Genomic DNA, 19278 nt, shown 5'->3' with positions numbered 1-19278 from the left:
TCACTGTTCTGCTTCTAGTCACTTTTAATTTTTATTTTAATCACTTCTGATTCTGCTCTTTATCACTAATTCTGATTCTAAGATCCATGTCGCTATTTTCAATTTTTTAACTACATAGTATTTTAGAACAACTGATCGAAGTTTGTATGTGAGTATGAGTTGGGTGAAGATTAAGAGAGTTCAACAAGGGGCGGGAGTTATAGCACAGTCATGTAAGGCCTTTGTCTTGCACATAGCCTACCTGTGTTGGATCAGCATCTATAAAGGTCCCCCAGAGCCTTCCACTAGTAATTTCTGAGTGAGTGCAGAGCTGGGAATAACCCCTGAGCACAGCTAGGTGTGCCCCCCCCCAAAAAAAAAAACAACAAAAAAGAAAAAAAGACAGAGTTAAATATTATTAAAATGATTTATGCTTGTGTAGTGCTTTTTTCATGCATTATCTTTTGAAAGATTAGTAGACAGAAGGAAACTCAGGGTCAGAAAATTTATGACACATCATTCCCTTTTAAAAGATACAGAGTTTATACACTTAAATTTTCAACCCAATGCTCAGTACTAAAATCTGACAGCATTACAGAATTATATTTTATCAATTATGTCAGGTTCTGCTTTCCAAATCAAGTGTTTGTCCTTTCTAAGCTTTGTTCATAAAAATGTTTCAAATGTAAATCTAAGATTAAATAAGGATTATTATCTTTTCCCTCTGTACTTCATGTTGGTAAGATCTATTAATTCTCTCTTCAGAAGTTAAACTTCCTTTTTATAAGTTACAGTTTTTAATATTGTATCTAATATGAGTAACTGGATTTTTTTTTATTATATAGGACAATAAAACTGCGTTGTATTGGGCAGTTGAGAAAGGAAATGCAACAATGGTGAGAGATATCTTACAGTGTAATCCTGACACTGAAATATGTACAAAGGTATAAATTGCATTTCTAATTTCTTAATAATAACTAGTCCTATGTGTATTGGAATATTTCAATCATATTTGTTTGACATTATAATAATACTGATTTTTGCTGGTAATATTTACTATGAAATTGAGAAACAGCTGTAGTTTTTATCTGTCATTTAATCTATCACTTGTTGCTTTAAATATTTTCAGAAATTATATAAATTAAAGGTAGGACATTTCACTAGAATTCTTCTATGCTTTTATATTATTTAGAATGTTTCAGTTCCTTTTAAAATAAATTAAATTTTTTTATTTTCCATCAGTCATTTTAGGCTATTTTATAAAAATAATTTGAGAAAAATAAAATTATATAACACTTTAGTGTCATATTTAACTTTATGTTTAATAGTTTTTTACAGAGAAAAATATATTTGAAATTCTAGAATGAAATTGCAGGAATTTTTTTCTTTTAATTCTAAGTTTTGGGTGGCAGGAATTACAAACAATACTTCTTGCACGTCATGTATGTGTACTCTGCTACCTGATCCTTAGCAATTCTTAATGAAAACCCAGTAAACAAATCTTATTTCATCTGCTAGATATCTGGAACAGTGCCTTTCTAAACTGATGAGGGAAATAAAGTTTTCTAGGGAACAAAATTTCCTATCTATTGGTTTGCAAGAGGCACTATGATACTTTTATTTCTTTTGGGTCTATATGTTTGGGATTTTCTGAATGTTTATTTCTTTCCTAAATCAGTGCTGAACTTTTTTTTTTTTTTGTGGTTTCCCTTAATTTCATTTTAGGAGCAATTATTATCTCTTTTGAAGGCTACTTTAGAATTCTCTAGGGATACCACTTCTATCTGTTTTCTTTTCCTATATAAGCCCTCGTATATATTTATTGAGATTTGATATTCATAGAGATTTATGAAAATCTGGACACAGACTTGTATGATTAGTGAGTGACCAGTTGGTTTGTAGGTTGTTTGGTGGGAAGATAGTAAGTGGCTAATAAATAGCCCCAAAGGTCGGTGAGGGACAAGTAACTCTTTCCAGAAATGGCTAATCATTAACTCATAATATCACATAGTCACTTGAGTGATGTAAATGATTTTGACATAAAAGATTGGTTATGAAATGTAGAGCACTTATTAATTTTAAAACGCTATTATCTTTAGAATATAGAATGGTCCTACTGTTATATATTTGAATTTTTGACATATGTCTTTTTACTTAGGAATAAAGCTATTTATCTGACCAACTTTCTTATTGATGCCCACAGGATGGGGAAACACCACTTATAAAGGCCACTAAGATGAGAAATATTGAAGTGGTAGAGTTGCTGCTAGATAAAGGAGCTAAGGTCTCTGCTATAGACAAGGTAAAACACCTGTGTAGAGAAACTAACTTTCTGGAAGATTCTCAAAGTGATCTGTATTTCTGGTAGATGCAGTCAAAGCCTGATTTTATTTATTTTTTGGAGGGACAAATTTTGTTCTGGTGATGCCTGATTGGGAATTCTATTATAGGAAGAAGATTTTAGGGAAAATAAAAAAATGAGGATGTGGTGGTTGTAGTGGCGATAGAAGAACAGATGTAATGCAAAGACCCCAAAGTGAAGAATATTCAGAAATTTATGGGCTATATCTGATAGTGATTGGTTCTGAAGGGACATAGGTGCAGATGAGATAACTCATGTTAGATAGAATATCACAATGAACTGTGCAACTTGAGTCTAGACAAATGGAGCAAAAAATTGTGGAATAGGAATTAGTTGAGGAAGGTGATTTTCATTCAAATAAATACGTGGCCCACATAAACTTGCTGACCTTGATGAAACTTGAGGATCCATCATAACCCAGGAAGAGCAATAAGGAGAAAACTCACTGCTTAGTGGAAAATAATTAACTCCAGAGGGCTGTAACTCAAAAAGGTTAGTAAGGAACTAGAGAAAGAAATTAAGAGAAGATGGCAAGATGAGAGAACTGATCCACAAAACTGAATTTGTAGGGGGGGAGGGTGTGAGTTGGGAGAGGGGAGGGAACATTTGGATCCTTGATAGAGAAGATGTAATGAAATAATTCACTTAAATAAAATAAGACATAAAGATAGTTTATAATAGCAATACTAGAAAAATTGTAGGGAAGATAGACATCAAAGTTCCATTATATTAATGAACAATTAGTTTACATTTTGTATTATTGAAATATGAAAATTGTTGCTTTCTAAACTACATGTGAAAAATGAAAGTTTAATTTTCCACTGTTTTTGCAGAAAGGAGATACTCCTTTACACATTGCTATTCGTGGGCGGAGTCGGAAACTGGCAGAACTTCTTCTGAGAAATCCCAAAGATGGAAGATTACTCTACAGGCCCAACAAAGCAGGAGAGACTCCTTATAACATTGACTGTAGCCACCAGAAAAGTATTTTAACTCAGATATTTGGAGCCAGTAAGTAGTGGGTTCTATTCCTGACTGAACTTTTAAAAAATGATCAATATTTGTTCCTTAGCTGAAGAATGTAAAAATTGGGAATTTTTATATATTTTACTGTGGAAAAATACTTTACATAGTATTGTAACATTCTTATGTATGTACATAGTATTGAATGTGTATTTATTGTACATTCAGAGTTACTAGTCAGCTATTTTTATACTTAAATTTTGTGAATAAGAGTCCTGGGACATGGCTCCAAGGTACAAAAAAATTCCTAGTATGTTCAGAACCCTGAGTTCAATCTGTGACACTGCATGGCATCTGTAGTCACACCAGCATTGCTGGACCCTGAGCACTGAATTGTTAGGCCCACACTATTTGGCCGAATATTCCCAGGAGTGGCTGCTCGGCCTCTCAGCAGTAAAGTATGCCTCCCCCTTAAAAATTTTAAGGGGGCACGTGGAGCTTTAGCTTCTTAAAGAGTAGGGCACTTGCCTTGATATGGATGACCCAACTTTGATCTCAGCACCATATTTGGTCCCCTGAGCACCACCAGGAATGTTGAGCCAAGAGTAAGCTCTTATCATAGTTGGATGTGGCCCAAAAGCGAAAACAAAACAAAACAAAATTCAGAAAGATAGTACAACGAGTAGGGCATTTGCCTGACATCTGCCTGACCTGAGTTTGATCCCCTGACACCCAATCCCCACCAATAGTGACCCTGAGCATCCCTGAATGCTTCACCCCCCCAAATAAATTTTAATGTTAGCATTATTTTGTTAATGTAAGGATGTGGTGTGTTTCTATTTACAGGACACTTGTCTCCTACGGAAACAGATGGTGACATGCTTGGTTATGACTTATACAGCAGTGCCCTGGCAGATATTCTTAGTGAACCTACCATGCAGCCACCTATTTGTGTAGGACTGTATGCACAGTGGGGAAGTGGGAAATCTTTCTTACTCAAGAAACTAGAAGGTAAAGGGTGTATTTTTACTGCATTTATAAACAGTTTGGTTTTCTTTGTTTTTCTTTTTCCTGAAGTAGAGTTTTATTATAGGTTATGTAAATTAATGCTATCTGCTAATTTAAATTTATTGGGATTTTATTCCCCTCTAACTGATGATAGAATCATTTGAATTCTCTTTTAAATTTCAATTTCGTTATACTCAAAACCTGATAATAGCAGTTATTCTGTGCTACTTGCTATCATTATTATCCAGGGGCTTACACAGTTTTATGGTACCAATTTGTATGGCCATGTTCAACAGAACTCCTTGTGTGTTCTTGCAGCCCCAGAAAATTATTGCTCTCTCAGGAACAGACAAAGTAATTTTCCTGAGCTACTGCTACTATTAGGAGCTTCCTGTAAATTGCATTCAACCTTCCACCGACTAACACATCCACCTTTGACTTGACAATTCATTCTTAAAGAACATTCTGATGTTGCCTATGAAAATTGTTTAACCAATTTTGCAGGAAGAGTCTTGTTTGGGGCTCATTTGAGCCTATTGCATAACTTTAACTCTTGGATGTTACTGTAAGAAGAGGATGTGTGATTATCAGAAAGGAATGGTTGTGATTTGTGGTTTGAAGACCCAGCAAAATAAGTATTTTCATTTTCACATGTGGAAAGAACAGCTAAGTGCTCGTATAATTCAACTTGCTAAAATCAGCTGTTGACAGAATCGTGACATATTAAAATGTATGGAAAACAATTCTACATCTTCAGATTGAAGCAGTAGAAAGCAAAAGCCTGTTTTCGTAGGGAATGAGATTTTTATTTTTTCTAAGAAAACTTCGGTTAAAATGAGTTAAGTAGCAGCATGTTTTCTAAGGACTTAGTAAGTATTCAGTAAATATATCGAAACATTCAATTTTCAAAGTGAGTTAAAAAGTGACATTTTCAAAGTGAGTTAAAAATTTAATTTTCTAACAGAGGAGTGATATTTTACTCACAAGGAAATATTTCTTTTTCAGATGAAATGAAGACTTTTGCAGGACAGCAGATTGAACCTCTTTTTCAGTTTTCATGGCTTATTGTATTTCTTACCCTGCTGCTTTGTGGAGGGCTTGGATTATTATTTGCTTTTACAATTGACCTAAATCTTGGAATAGCAGTGTCATTGAGCTTCTTGGCTCTTTTATACATCTTTTTCAGTAAGTCCTTTCTGTTTGAAATGGAGAAAATGTCTAGACTCATTGTTTAAAAATTATCCCTTGGGACTGGAGTGATAGTACAGAGAAAGGGTAGGGAATTTACCTTGCATTGTAGTTTATCCAGGTTCTATCCCATATGGCAGTATCTTTCCTATGTCACACTTTATGATTATTTTGTCATATTTTAGACCACTTATTTAGACCACTTAACTGTGCTTGAGGAAGTGAATGAGTTGAGCAATTCTTTGAGGAATAATTAGAAAATATCAGGGGGCCATAAAAGGTCGTGTAAGAACCTTTTGTTAGTTAAAGACATTCTTTGATATTTGACTACTTAGAGAAACTCAATAGATTGCTTGATTAATGATGTTTTTTGTTATTTTATTCAAAACTTTGAATTACAGTTGTCATTTACTTTGGTGGACGAAGAGAAGGAGAGAGTTGGAATTGGGCCTGGGTCCTTAGTACTCGATTGGCAAGACATATTGGATATTTGGAACTCCTCCTCAAATTGATGTTTGTGAATCCTCCTGAATTGCCAGAACAAACTACTAAAGCTTTACCTGTAAGGTAGGTTGGTCCTTTTGACAGAAGTAACCATTAATAAGATGAAACAAAGTTTTTAATGCATCATTTCTCATTATATGTTCCAGTAGATTTTTGTCTCAAGACTTTTACATGAGAAATAAAACAAACATGCAAAAAAATGTTCATTTTGGAAATGCTTCTCATTATATCTTTATGAAGTACATTTTCATACTCCATAGAGAAATGTTTAACTTTAATTTACTAAATTTTATTTATCATAAACCTTTTCTCTCTCTTGTGAAAAGAGCTCTGTATGTAGGATAGGGTCATGGTATCTTCCTATATTGATTTGTAACCTTCGCAACAGTTTATACTCTACTTTGTACTTTTTCCATCTTTAGAAATGATTATTAATGACTTATTAATAATTAATATGTGGCTATGAGAAAGCATAATCTTTCTGGAAAGATTAAAATATGTAAGTCAACTGAGAACTGATCTACAGAACTAATCTTACCGTGCAGTGAGATGAGGCCAGGGTAATGGGGTAACTACCTGGGGATAGGTCCTAAGACAATGGGAAGGGAAGAGCAGGGTTGGGTCCCTATATGCTTGAAACCCTATCAGTGCTATATTATAAACTATAAGGACTGAAGTGAAATCAAAAAACAAACTGAAATCATGTACATCAAGGAAAAAAGGTAGTTTAGAGGATTTCAGAAAGAAGTAAAATAAAAAAAACAATTAGAAACCTAAAAGAAAATGTAATTAAATGCAGTTAGCAAAAATATGGATGTTCTAAAAGTTAAATAATTATAAAATATATGTATTTAAGAGGAAAATATATAAACCAAATAAAATAGAGTTATGAACATAAGAGAAAAATACTTGTACTACCAGCTTATAAACTTAGTATTGGGAACAGAGCAATAATAGAGTGGGTAGAGCACTTGCTTTGTATGTGTGGGACCTTGTTCCTACCCCAGCATTTTATATGTTCTTCTGAGCTCTGCCAGGAGTGATCCTTGAGCATAAAGCCAGGAATAAGTCCTGAGCACCTCTGGGTGTGATCCCAAACTAAAATAAATAAATAAAATTAGTATTATGAAAAGTACTTCATTTAATTCTGCTACATTGAACTTCTCTCTTTCACTCTCAGGCATATGGTGAGCATTGATAGGAATTTAGTGTATTTTTTGTTTGTTTTCTTACTTTGTGGTTGCAGCGGTTTGATGCCAGAACTTCATGCATGCAAGTTATGAATTCTACTTCTGGGCTACATCCCCAGGCTCTAGATGCTAGAAGTAGAAGATGTCTAGTGAAAAATTATTTTTCATACAAAATTTTTAAAAACAATACTTTTTGAAAATACATTTTATTTTAAGTCCTGTGGTTTACAATATCGTTAATAGTAGGGTTTCATGCATAAAACATTCCAACATCACTTTCTCCACCAGGGCTCACTGCCCTCCATCATAGTTCCAGTATCAGATCCCTCTTTATACACCCCCCAATGCATCTCTGCTGACAGAGGAAGCTTCTTACCAAAGACCAGTTTCTCAGTTTCTGTTTCTTTGGGGGCATTTGAAAAACAGTAAATTTTAAAAGACAAAGCAATGGTAGATAAATGATAAAGCACTGGTATATATTGAAGTTATTTGCTTCTTTAGATATCTAAGTAACGGATTTTTTCCTTCCCTTCCTCAAGGTTTTTATTTACAGATTATAATAGGTTATCCAGTGTAGGTGGAGAAACATCAATGGCTGAAATGATCGCGACTCTCTCAGATGCTTGTGAAAGAGAGTTTGGGTTTTTGGCAACCAGACTCTTCCGAGTATTTAAGACTGAAGACTCACAGGGTAGGACGTCTCCCTTCTTTGTGAGTGGTCGGTGATGAGGTGACGTCAGTGTAACTGTGAAAATTGGAAAGTTAGGTCTGTCATATGCTTAACTATGATGATTAGGGTTGTCTAGACATTTCACATATAAATAATGATTCAGACAATTTCTTGCATTCTAGGTAAAAAGAAGTGGAAAAAGACATGTTGCCTCCCATCTTTTGTCATCTTTCTTTTCATCTTGGGCTGCGTCATTGCTGGTATTACGCTTCTGGCTATATTCAGAGTTGACCCTGAACATTTGACTGTGAATGCTGTCCTCATATCAATTGCCTCAATAGTAGGGATGGCTTTGGTATTGAACTGTCGTACATGGTGGCAGGTGCTAGACTCTCTCCTAAATTCGCAAAGGAAACGCCTCCATAATGCTGCTTCCAAGCTGCACAAATTAAAAAGTGAAGGTTTCATGAAAGTAAGTTTTCATTGATTATCGGAAAGTTATTATAATGTGATATGTTACTATGGCATGATCTCTTTGGCTGGGAATAGGGAATACTTTATAATGGAAACTACATTTTTAAGTTTTATTCCATATTTTTCCTGTGGAAAGTTGAATTTTGAAGACAAAAAGATTAAAGCTCTAATTTTTTTTTTTTTAGTAAAATAAATTTTAGTAAAGGAGTTAACTGGTCCTTTTCAGCTAAAAGGTGATGACTCAATGGACTAAACACAAACTACATATGGAAGGCCTAGATTCTTTCCATGAACTCTCAAGGCTTAACTGTTCTGTCAATGCAGTTATTATGCTGTAGGTGGTTATTATTAACTAATTATACATGTGTCCTAGAACAAGTGAGGCCATACATTAGAACTAATGGAACTTTATACAATTTCCAAAACCTTTTGTTTGATCAGTGTGTCTCTTCTGTAATTTGGTATTTAGTTCATTTTTAGTGCACTCATTTGAACATCTTTGGACTTGGAGGCATGTTACTTTAACTAGTAAATTATTCAACTCATTTGAAATCGATATGACAGAGCCCAAAAGATAGTACAACTGGACAGGTGCTTGGTTTGAATGTGGCCAACTCTGGGATGATACCCAGTACCGCATATGGTTCCCCAAGCACTGCCAAGAGTGACACCAGGTGTGATCCAAACCCCTCATCCCCCTACAAAAATGAGTGTTCACTTTGGCTTCATTATACATTGGAAATGCTGTAATTTATATTAAGTCACTTAGTTAATTGTGCGGCTTTCACATCATTTTTAAATGGAGCCACAAATGATATTGAGGGTTCTTAATTTTTTTTCCCAAAAAATGACTTTCTGTGAGACTTTTTAAGAAATGTGCTTAACTTTCTCATATCTTTGATTCTTTCTGTCCTGTATTTTACATAGGTTCTTAAGTGTGAAGTAGAATTGATGGCCAGAATGGCAAAAACTATTGATAGCTTCACTCAGAATCAGACACGACTGGTAGTTATCATCGATGGACTAGATGCCTGTGAACAAGACAAAGTTCTTCAGATGTTGGACACTGTATGTTGCAACTATTTGGAAATGTTGTTGGTCACATTTGTTGCAGTTGAGACTTTGTATGTCAGATGGGGTCTGAGTCTGTGACTCATGTGGTAGAGCACATTCCATGCCTGTCTGAAACCCAGGCCTTGATCCTGGCACTTAGTAGCTCTCGCCAGTTGTGGCCCTGGTGATCCTAAAGTTGTACCATGAGTGGCACACACACACAATTTAAAAAAATGAAAATAGGGGCCAGCGAGGTGGCACTAGAGGTAAGGTGCCTGCCTTACAAGCGCTAGCCAAGGAAAGGACCGCGGTTTGATCCCCTGGTGTCCCATATGGTCCCCCCAAGCCAGGGGCAATTTCTGAGCGCTTAGCCAGGAGTAACCCCTGAGCATCAAATGGGTGTGGCCCAAAAAAACCAAACAAAACAAAAAAACAAAAAAAAGAAAGAAAATATATAGCGCTAATGAAATTTTAATAGTGCTCATTTCTCTGGTGATTTTTTAAACCATTATATGCAGAAGCATAGCAAATATTTTTTTTTTTTTGGTTTTTGGGCCACACCCTGTGACGCTCAGGGGTTACTCCTGGCTATGCGCTCAGAAGTTGCTCCTGGCTTCTTGGGGGACCATATGGAACGCCGGGGGATCGAACCTCGGTCCGTCCTAGGCTAGCGCAGGCAAGGCAGGCACCTTACCTCCAACGCCACCACCTGGCCCCATAGCAAATATTTTATCGCAGTTGGTTAAACATTAACCATTAAACAATGGTTAATGGCAGTATGGAGGGAAAAATAATAGGCTATCTCTGAAGCTTATTGTGTTATTACCGCTTTTCTTTGAAAGTGGTTATGATTAGAATCAGGTTAATATATCAGTCACAGATTTTATAGATTTCTTTAGTTAAAGTGTGTGCACAAAGGTTGGAGTGCTAGTACAGCAGGTAGGATGTTTGTCTATGTGCGGCCAACCCAGATGCCAATTTAATCCTTGGCATTTCATATGGTCCCCCAAGTACGGCCAAGACTAATTTCTAAGTGCAGATCCAGTAAACTCCTGAGCATCATCAGGGATAGCCTGAAATAAAACAAAACAAAAAAAACTGAAAGATAAAGTGTATGTACATATAGTGACTCTTAAGACATGTTTTTGAAACAGTATGTAAACTGTGGGCAGAGACAAGAATACTGACTGAGTACTACGTGTAAAATATTTCTCCTGTATGTTTATCTTACAGGAGCAATAAGTATCTCAAAATAGAATAATATTGTTTGGGGATTTCACCAATTGTTAAATGGTAAAAAGTTGTAGATAGTGAAAACTCATAGCAAGGCTTAATAAAATTGGTTTCAACATAGAATACTATTTTTATGAGAAATAAATAGAATTTAAAAACATAGTTAGAAGAGGGTATTAGAATTTGAAGATTTGTTTGCTACTTTTGCATAATTTACAACTTCTATGTTTACTTTCTCCCCTCCATAGGTCCGCATTCTGTTTTCCAAAGGCCCATTCATTGCTATCTTTGCAAGTGACCCACATATCATTATAAAGGCAATTAATCAGAACCTCAATAGTGTGCTTCGTGACTCTAATATTAATGGACATGATTACATGCGCAATATAGTTCATTTGCCTGTTTTCCTTAATAGTCGTGGACTAAGTAATGCAAGAAAATTTCTTGTAACTTCAACAACAAATGGGGACATTCCATGCTCAGATTCTACAGGTAATGACCAAATATTTCTATTAGTTAGGTTTTGGAGTAGTTTTGTAGGGTTTGCTTTTTCTAATGGTGACTCTCCTTTTGTAGTAAAAAGCACTTTTCTTTAAAATAACAAACCATATAATTTTAATACAAATGTTGCTCTCTTGCTACATTCCTTAAGGAATCCAGGAGGATGCTGACAGAAGAGTATCACAAATTAGCCTTGGAGAGATAACTAAACTCGGTAGCAAAACAGCCCTCAATAGACGGGTAAGAGAACATTTGTATTGAATTGTGCATTTGATTTTCTAAATTTCAAATAAAACTATTTTGATTCTTTCGTAAAGATTGCAAATTTATCATTAAGTAAATTATAATTGAATTTCCTTTCTGCATCAGGTGAATGTTTTAGGGAATGTATGAAACTTGTACTAAACTCTAATGGTGTCTGAATTTCTTTCATCTCCCTTTCCTCTGCCAGTCTTTCAGTGCCCTGTGAGGGATTAAGCTTGGCAAGTGTTGGCATTATTATTGTTCCTAGTTCTCTACCATCATATTGAACATTGTATGTCCTAAAAAGCTTAATTTTTTATTTTATATCTCTACCCTATGTAATTGAAAATGCAAGATTACTATTATGAGTAAAATTAGCACTGAATTAGAATTCTAATGACTTCTAAATTTCTCTCAACTCACAGCCCCAGCAGAGGAGTCTCAGTTCTTTTGTGATTGTGCCCCCATTCCTTTACCCTTGGATTTCTGGGCACTCTTTAATTGTGCTTATTTAGGTGGGATTCCCCTTTGTTCAGTGGAGTTCTCTTATGTATTACGTATTTATGTATTATCCTTTTATTTGGTATCTATACATATATAATATTATAAAATGTATAATAGTAATCATCTTTAATATATATCCTCACATATATGCACATATATATGACAAATATTACATATATGAATAGTTGGAAAAATTGATCTGTTTTAGATGTTTTAAAATTCTGATCTTAAAAATCAAGATACTGAATCCTTAAAATTAGACAGGAGGGGGCTGGAGAGATAGCACAGCGGTAGGGCATTTGCCTTGCATATAGCCTACTTGGGAAGGGCCCAGTTCGATTCTCAACATCTTATATGCCCCCCAGCCTGGCAGGGTGATTTCTGAGTGCAGAGCCAAGAGTAACCCCTGAGCACCGCAGGGTGTGGCCCAAAAACAAACAATCAATAAATAAATAAAGTTTAAAAGAATAAAATTAGATAGATTACTTTCTTGTTCCAGGATTCCAGTAAATACAGAGCTTCTGAATGGGTTTTAAAAAAATGTTTACACAGTTTTGATTGCTTACAAACATGACAAAGCAGGGAGTTTTTTTTAACAATATAACCATACACACAAATGTACCTAAAGGTACACTTTAGTATTTGATGCAATTGCTGCTAATATTAGTTAATGTAAAGATTCTAGCTTATGGAAAAAAAGACTATGTTTTATTACCATGTAATCTTCCTCTTTGGCTAAAATTTGTATATTTTTGTTGATGTCATAAATATATATTATTTCCTCAAAAGCTTTTAGTTCTCAGACTCAAAGATTATTCTCACTGATAATGCATTGTTTCAGGATACTTACCGACGAAGGCAGATGCAGCGGACTATCACTCGCCAGATGTCCTTCGATCTTACCAAACTATTGGTTACAGAGGACTGGTTCAGTGACATAAGTCCTCAGACCATGAGAAGATTACTTAATATTGTTTCTGTGACAGGTGACTTTTGTTTCTTCTTCATTAGAAAAGCTATTCACTTTCAAAAACTATTATGTTTATATATTTTTACGATCTTCTATGTTTACATGTTTTTATATTGCTAGATACCAGTTTTATTTGTATTTAAGGGGTTTTTTTTGTTTTGTTTTGTTTTTTGGGTCATATCCAGCAAAGCTCAGGAGTTGCTTCTGGCTCTGCTCTCAGAAATCACTCCTGGCAGGCTCTGGGGACCACATGGGATGCCGGAAATTAAACCAGGTTCATCTCAGGTTGGCTGCTTGTAAGGCAAATGCCCTACTGTTGTGCTATATTGTTTTGGCCCCATATTTAAGTATATCTTAAGAAAAACTATGTTAGAGGCTGGAGCGGTGATGCAAGTGGTAAGGCATCTATCTACCTTGCCCACACTAGCCTAGGATGGACCCCAGTTCGATCACCCAGCGTTCCATATGGTCCCCCAAACCAGGATCGATGTCTGAGCGCAGAGCCAGGAGTACTCCTGAGCATCACCGAGTGTGGCCCCAAAACAGAAAGAAAGAGAAAGAAAGGAAGGAAGGAAGGAAGGGAGAGAGGGAGGGAGGGAGGGAGGAAGGAAAAGGAAGGGAGGAAGGAAAAGGAAGGGAGGAAGGAAAAGGGAGGGAGGAAGGGAGGGAGGGAGGAGAAAGAAAATTATGTTAGTTCTGACAAAAATTAACTATCAGATTTACTATTATTGAAATACACTATTGATGACTTGGACTTGGAGGGATAGTGCAGAGGATAGGATACTTGCCTTGCATATGTCTGACATGGTTTGAGTTTCAGTACTAAATATGGGTCCCTGAGTACTGCCAAGAATGATCCTTGTCTGCACAGTGAAAAATATTCCCCAAGCCAGGAGTAAACCCTATGCTGAAACAAAACAGCCAGGTGTGGTCCTAAATCCAAATCAAAACAAAACAAATGCTAAAAATGCTTTCTCATTTTAATTTTTCTCTTTCTATAAAGATAATTTATGCTAATTTGCATACAGGAATATTTATTATTAATTAAAAATTGAGATTCATATTATATATGCTGATATTGTTTTAGTTTTTAAATGATAGACCTTGGTGTGTGTTAAATAAAATACACATCATATTTGCCATCTCAATCTTTGTGTGTGTTTGGTGATAATGTTCAAATCCCCAGCCTTATATATGGAAAGGATGTTTTATTACTGAGCTACATTTCTGTGCTCAATATTAACCTTTTGTTGCTATTGTTTTTGGTCACCAAAACAACAGTGGTGCTCAGGAGTCACTCCTGGTGTGGTTGAGGAGGTTTAGTCATTTGGGGGTGGGGCAGCCACACCCAGTGGTGCTCAGGGGTTATTACTGGCTCTGCAAGCAGAAATCGATCCTGGCAGGCTCTGGAGACCATGTGGGATGCCAGGGATAGAACCAGAGTTAGTCCTGGGTCAATAGTATGCAAGGCAAATGTGCTACTGCTGTACTATCACCCCAGCCTGAGGAAGTTTGTTCTTGACAGGAGCTATTTCTGAGCAGATAGCCAGGAGTAACCCCTGAGCACAGCTGGGTGTGGCCCAAAAACCAAAATAAATAAATAAATAAAAGAAAAAAGACAATAAAACTGGCTTTCTAATACAAATCTTTTTACTCTGACCACAGAATTAAGATTACTAAGCAGTGGGTGGATAAGCGAGCCAACCAGGTCCAATAGAGTAGAAATAGGATATTGGTTCTTTGGTGGAAGTCATAGTATGGAAATATTTTACCTCTTGAATACAAAAATATTTATACTATTATAAAACAGTTATATTAATAAAATTTTTATATTTGATAATCAGATAAATTTATAATTAGAAATTTATAAATGTATAATCAATATATAGAATAGTATACAGATTATATACTAATATTCTACTTGGAATTTCAAGTGATACTTTAAATTAAAAATATTTGTGATAGGGGCTGGTAAATATTTGTGATAGCGCAACGGTAGGGTGTTTGCCTTGCACGTGGCTGACCCAGGACAAGGATGGACCTGGGTTTGATCCCTGGTGTCCCATATGGTCCCCCAAGCTAGGAGCGATTTTCTGAGCACAGAGTCAGGAGTATTCCCTGAGCCCAAAAAGAGTATTCCCTGGTGTGGCCCAAAAAGTTAAAAAAAAATTATTTTATATCCCCTGGATTTTATCCTCTCACAGACAATCTCAAAAGACTTAAAGGGGACATCTATATTTTCTTTGTATGTTTCTGTAGATGCATTTCCTTAATAGTTATAACTCTTAGTGTGTATCTCCATATGTAGAGGTAGCCTCTCCCATCCCCCCCCTTTTTTTTTTTTTGCTTAGTAGGAAATTCTAGTAGAAAAGTCTTGCTTGGGATATGAGATCAGGTCAAAATCACAGCATACAGACTGTATAGCTTGTGATTTTTAACCCCAAATGTACCAGTAATATAATATTATTATATATAATATTAATATTATATTAATATATATAATCAATATATAATCTATTATATTTACATAATATATTATTATATATTATTATATAATAATAGTTCCTGGGTTGGGGGACCATATGGGGCATCGGAGATAGAACCCAGATTTGTCCTGGGTCAGCCTCGTGCAAGGTTAATGCCCTACTGCTGTACTATCGCTCCAAGCCCCTCCCCCGAGTAATTTCTGAACACAGAGCCAGGAGTATCTCCTGAACATCACCAGGTGTTGCCCCAAAACAAAACAAAAAGCCTTGAACTTCCATACAACACAATAATTCTTCTTGACCTCTACTTCAAGAGACCAAAACCACTATTTCGATGGGGCCTGAGCAGCGGCTCAGCAGTAGGGCATTTGCTTTTGCACCCGGCTGACCTAGGATGGACTGCGGTTCAATCCCTTGGCAACCCTTAGGGTCCCCCAAGCCAGGAGTGATTTCTGAGTGCAGAGCCAGGAGTAACCCCTGAGCGTCACTGGGTATGACCCAAAAACAAAAAAAACAAGAACACTATTTCGAAAAGATATGCACTTCTGTGTTCCTTGCAGCACTGTCAAAATAGGCAAGATCTAGAAACACATCAAGTGCTTGAAAACAGATAAGTAGATAGGAGAGTGTGGTATATGTATACACAATGGTATACTACTCAGCTGCATGATGAAAAAGTGCATTTTGTTACCACATTGACAGAGCCAGAGGATATCATGATGAGTGAAGTCAATCAGAGTCTGCCTACAGAATTGGATTTTTTAAAATGCATAGGGAAATTGTTGGAGTAATACTGACACTCTGGTAATGAGTCATTGTATGCACGAAACTGTTATTAACAGTATTGTAGATCATAGTGCCTTAATAAAAATTAAAAATGAAGCCATATACATGTTAGGTTTGAATATATTATAAGTTAAATATTTTATGTTGAAATATTTTTAACATATTACAAGTTTTGCTTAACATAATATTAATTTTAAAATGTTTTTGTATTTCTTAAAGGGAGGTTGCTGAGAGCCAATCAGATTAGTTTCAACTGGGACAGGCTTGCTAGTTGGATCAATCTTACCGAGCAGTGGCCATACCGAACTTCATGGCTCATATTATATTTGGAAGAGACTGAAGGTATTCCAGATCAGATGACATTAAAAACCATCTATGAAAGGTACTTTGTCTAAACATTATTTATTTAGCTCTTGGGTGAGTTGATTTTTCAGAAAAAGTTAATGCATGTAAAGCAAAATGAATATAAAAATAGTATATATAAAATGTACATTTTCCTGGACAGTGAAGAGAGTTCAATGGGCTGGCACCACATTATTTCCATAGCACTGCTATGTAGTAGAATGACTACTAAGCACTGAACCTCAAATATGAGTCCCAGAGTAGCATCTAGAATGTGGTTCTCCTAAAAAGTATGTTTCTGGGAGCCAAAGAAGAAGTAGCACACAATTCATGGCTCTTGCCTTACATGTGATTGACCTTGAGTAAGACCCCAGTAACACATCATCACTCTAGCACTATCACTAAGAGTGATCACTGGCAAGAGTAAGCCCTGAGTATCCACTCCAAAACAGTCACATTTCTTTAGTTTATTAATCATTCTCATTAATTATAGTTACAATTTTGGAGTTGTATCAACACAAGTGTATTGCAGCATAAAAATCTGCAACTCTAGACTAATTCTTTTTCCCTATGATAAAACTATATAATTGTCAGTTTTGTTTTATGTGTTGACATCCATATGGTATTTATTGATACTGGTATTCATATATGAAATGCAAACCTTAAGGCATTTGTTTATTTTTAAATTTTTATTCTGTGACTTCATAGAAGACAAAGGAGGCTACATTTCTTTAGTCTTTATAACTTAAAGCTTGAGGATTTGAGGAACTCAATACTGTCTGGAAAACATAGTTTGCATTAAAAAATAAAGGGACTTATACTTTTATTAGTCATTTGAAGTACTTTAAAAGTTTACATATGGTACAGTTTTAGAAAGATGCAGTACAGTAAAATATCAAATATTTGAAGTTTTCAGAGGTGTATATTTCTTGTCAAATTCATGAATAAAATCATAACCTTTAGTTTACAGATCTCTTAGTACCTTTAAAGTTTCTAGTTGTTTTTACAGACTATAATTGAAGGGAACTTAAGGCAAATTTGGTAAAATTGAGTATAATTGAAAATATTTTTTTAATTATCTTTATTTGAACACCGTGATTACAAATATAATTGTAGTTGTATGATTACAGTCATGTAAAGAACACCCCCCTTCACCAGTGCAGGATTCCCACCACCAATTTCCCAGATCTACCTACTCCCCACCCCACCCACACCTGTACTCGAGACAGGCTTTCTATTTCCCTCATTCATTCACATTGTTATGATAGTTTTCAGTGTAGTTATTTCTCTAACTGCACTTATCACTCTGTGTGGTGAGCTTCATATCATTAGCTGCACCTACATGGGAGGATGGGGGAAGTAAGGGTTGGGACTGAGGCAGTAAAATATTAGAAATGAGCTTTGTAGGGCAGTATCAAAGTCCCAATACAAGATGGATATTATGGATATATAGAATATATGCACACAATACTATCAATATGAAAACAAAGAGAAAAAATTTCCACTGACTGTCCCAACATAAATCAGTGCTAGAACAGCCTGCCCTCCTCCCAGAGCGCATTCCCATTAGTGTAGGGAGAGATAGAGGGAAAGCCTGTTGACCCCTATAGAGTCCACCTAGACCAGTGCCCAGGGAAAAACTGAAGTCCAGGGGACCAGCAAGAGCTGGTCTCCAGAATCAAGGAGGAAACAGGAAGCCAAATGTCTGCCCGCCCTCCTCCCCATGCACCTTCCCCCTGGAGTACGGAGGGAGGGGGGAACCTGAGGACCACTAAGAGTCCACTGAACCCACTTCTGGCCATCTGAGCTGACACCCAGGGAAGGCCTGGAGTCAGGGGAAAAAGACAAGGACGGCTGGGGGCCTGTCAAGCCTCCCAGCACTCCCCAGGTTAGGGAGAAAGGGCTCTGGTGTGGGGCTTCCCCAAACCCCATACCTGGCAAGAGCTGGTCTCCAGAATCAAAGAGGAAACCAGAAAATATTTTCTTAAGCATATAAATTAAATATTAAATCTAACAGAATAGTCTATAGTTCATATATTAAGACTCATGTAAGAGTTCAGTTAATTTTTTTAGAATGTTGTCAGCATAGTTTTCCACTATTTTCAGTTCTCCTTTTTATGTGTGTGTGTGTTAGTATTTTCTACATACATAATTTTTTTAGAGTTGCAGAAATAATTATAGGATTAGTCTAAGATTTATCCTCTTAAAAGAGGTTTTCTGTTTAATTTAGGCTAACTTAGCTTAAGCTTATTAGCAGTTTACATGAACTGAATTGTAAGAGACTGATTTAGTATTGTTTCTCTAAAATAGAATGCTTGTTTTCAAGAACTTGAAAATTTTGTAACTGGTTTTCTTAGGTATACTTACTTAATGATGCAAGTTTAGGCCATTGGATTTAACACAGTAGTAGGGTGCATGCCCCAGCATGTGGGAGACCCTGATATAATCCTTGCATCCAGAAAAAAATTAAGGAGAAAAGTTCGCTTAGTAATTAGCATTTTTTTCCTCTTGATACTGAATATCTCCACTTTTTCCCCCGTATGCCAATTTCTCTGTTAGGTGCCTTTCTACTCTTTAATCTTAAAATCTCAGAGAGGTATTTAGAATAATTCCATGTTAGTAATGCGAAAAATTATGCTTCAGTAAGTAACTCTCCAAAGTTGCTCAGCTTACAGGTAGCAGAACTGTTTCAATCCACTGTTTTGTGGTTCTGTGAACTATTTATGTGACTATCACTATTCTCAGTGCTTTGCATTTAACTCCTTTTATTGTCACAGTTCTGTTGGGTCTGAGTTATTTAGGTAAAATCACGTGCTTTTTTT

General features: G+C 35.9%; 1 protein-coding gene across 8 annotated transcripts in view; it reads left to right on the top strand.

The window, feature by feature from the left end:
• The window catches only part of KIDINS220 (kinase D interacting substrate 220), an 89921-nt gene that overhangs the window by 23588 nt on the left and 47055 nt on the right, over positions 1-19278 (top strand). For all 8 annotated transcript variants that reach the window (XM_049784512.1, XM_049784510.1, XM_049784513.1 and 5 more), the window contains 13 exons: positions 825-923; positions 2183-2281; positions 3175-3352; positions 4151-4315; positions 5318-5497; positions 5902-6067; positions 7734-7885; positions 8047-8336; positions 9266-9406; positions 10873-11116; positions 11277-11365; positions 12714-12858; positions 16334-16496. In XM_049784512.1, the coding sequence (XP_049640469.1) occupies positions 825-923; positions 2183-2281; positions 3175-3352; positions 4151-4315; positions 5318-5497; positions 5902-6067; positions 7734-7885; positions 8047-8336; positions 9266-9406; positions 10873-11116; positions 11277-11365; positions 12714-12858; positions 16334-16496 (2111 nt within the window). The remainder of the gene's footprint in view (positions 1-824; positions 924-2182; positions 2282-3174; positions 3353-4150; positions 4316-5317; positions 5498-5901; positions 6068-7733; positions 7886-8046; positions 8337-9265; positions 9407-10872; positions 11117-11276; positions 11366-12713; positions 12859-16333; positions 16497-19278) is intronic.

Source organism: Suncus etruscus, chromosome 12 (assembly GCF_024139225.1).
Source record: "Suncus etruscus isolate mSunEtr1 chromosome 12, mSunEtr1.pri.cur, whole genome shotgun sequence".
Lineage (NCBI taxonomy): Eukaryota > Metazoa > Chordata > Mammalia > Eulipotyphla > Soricidae > Suncus > Suncus etruscus.
Note: the sequence above shows the minus strand (reverse complement) of the source record. Positions and strands in the feature narration are given on the sequence as shown.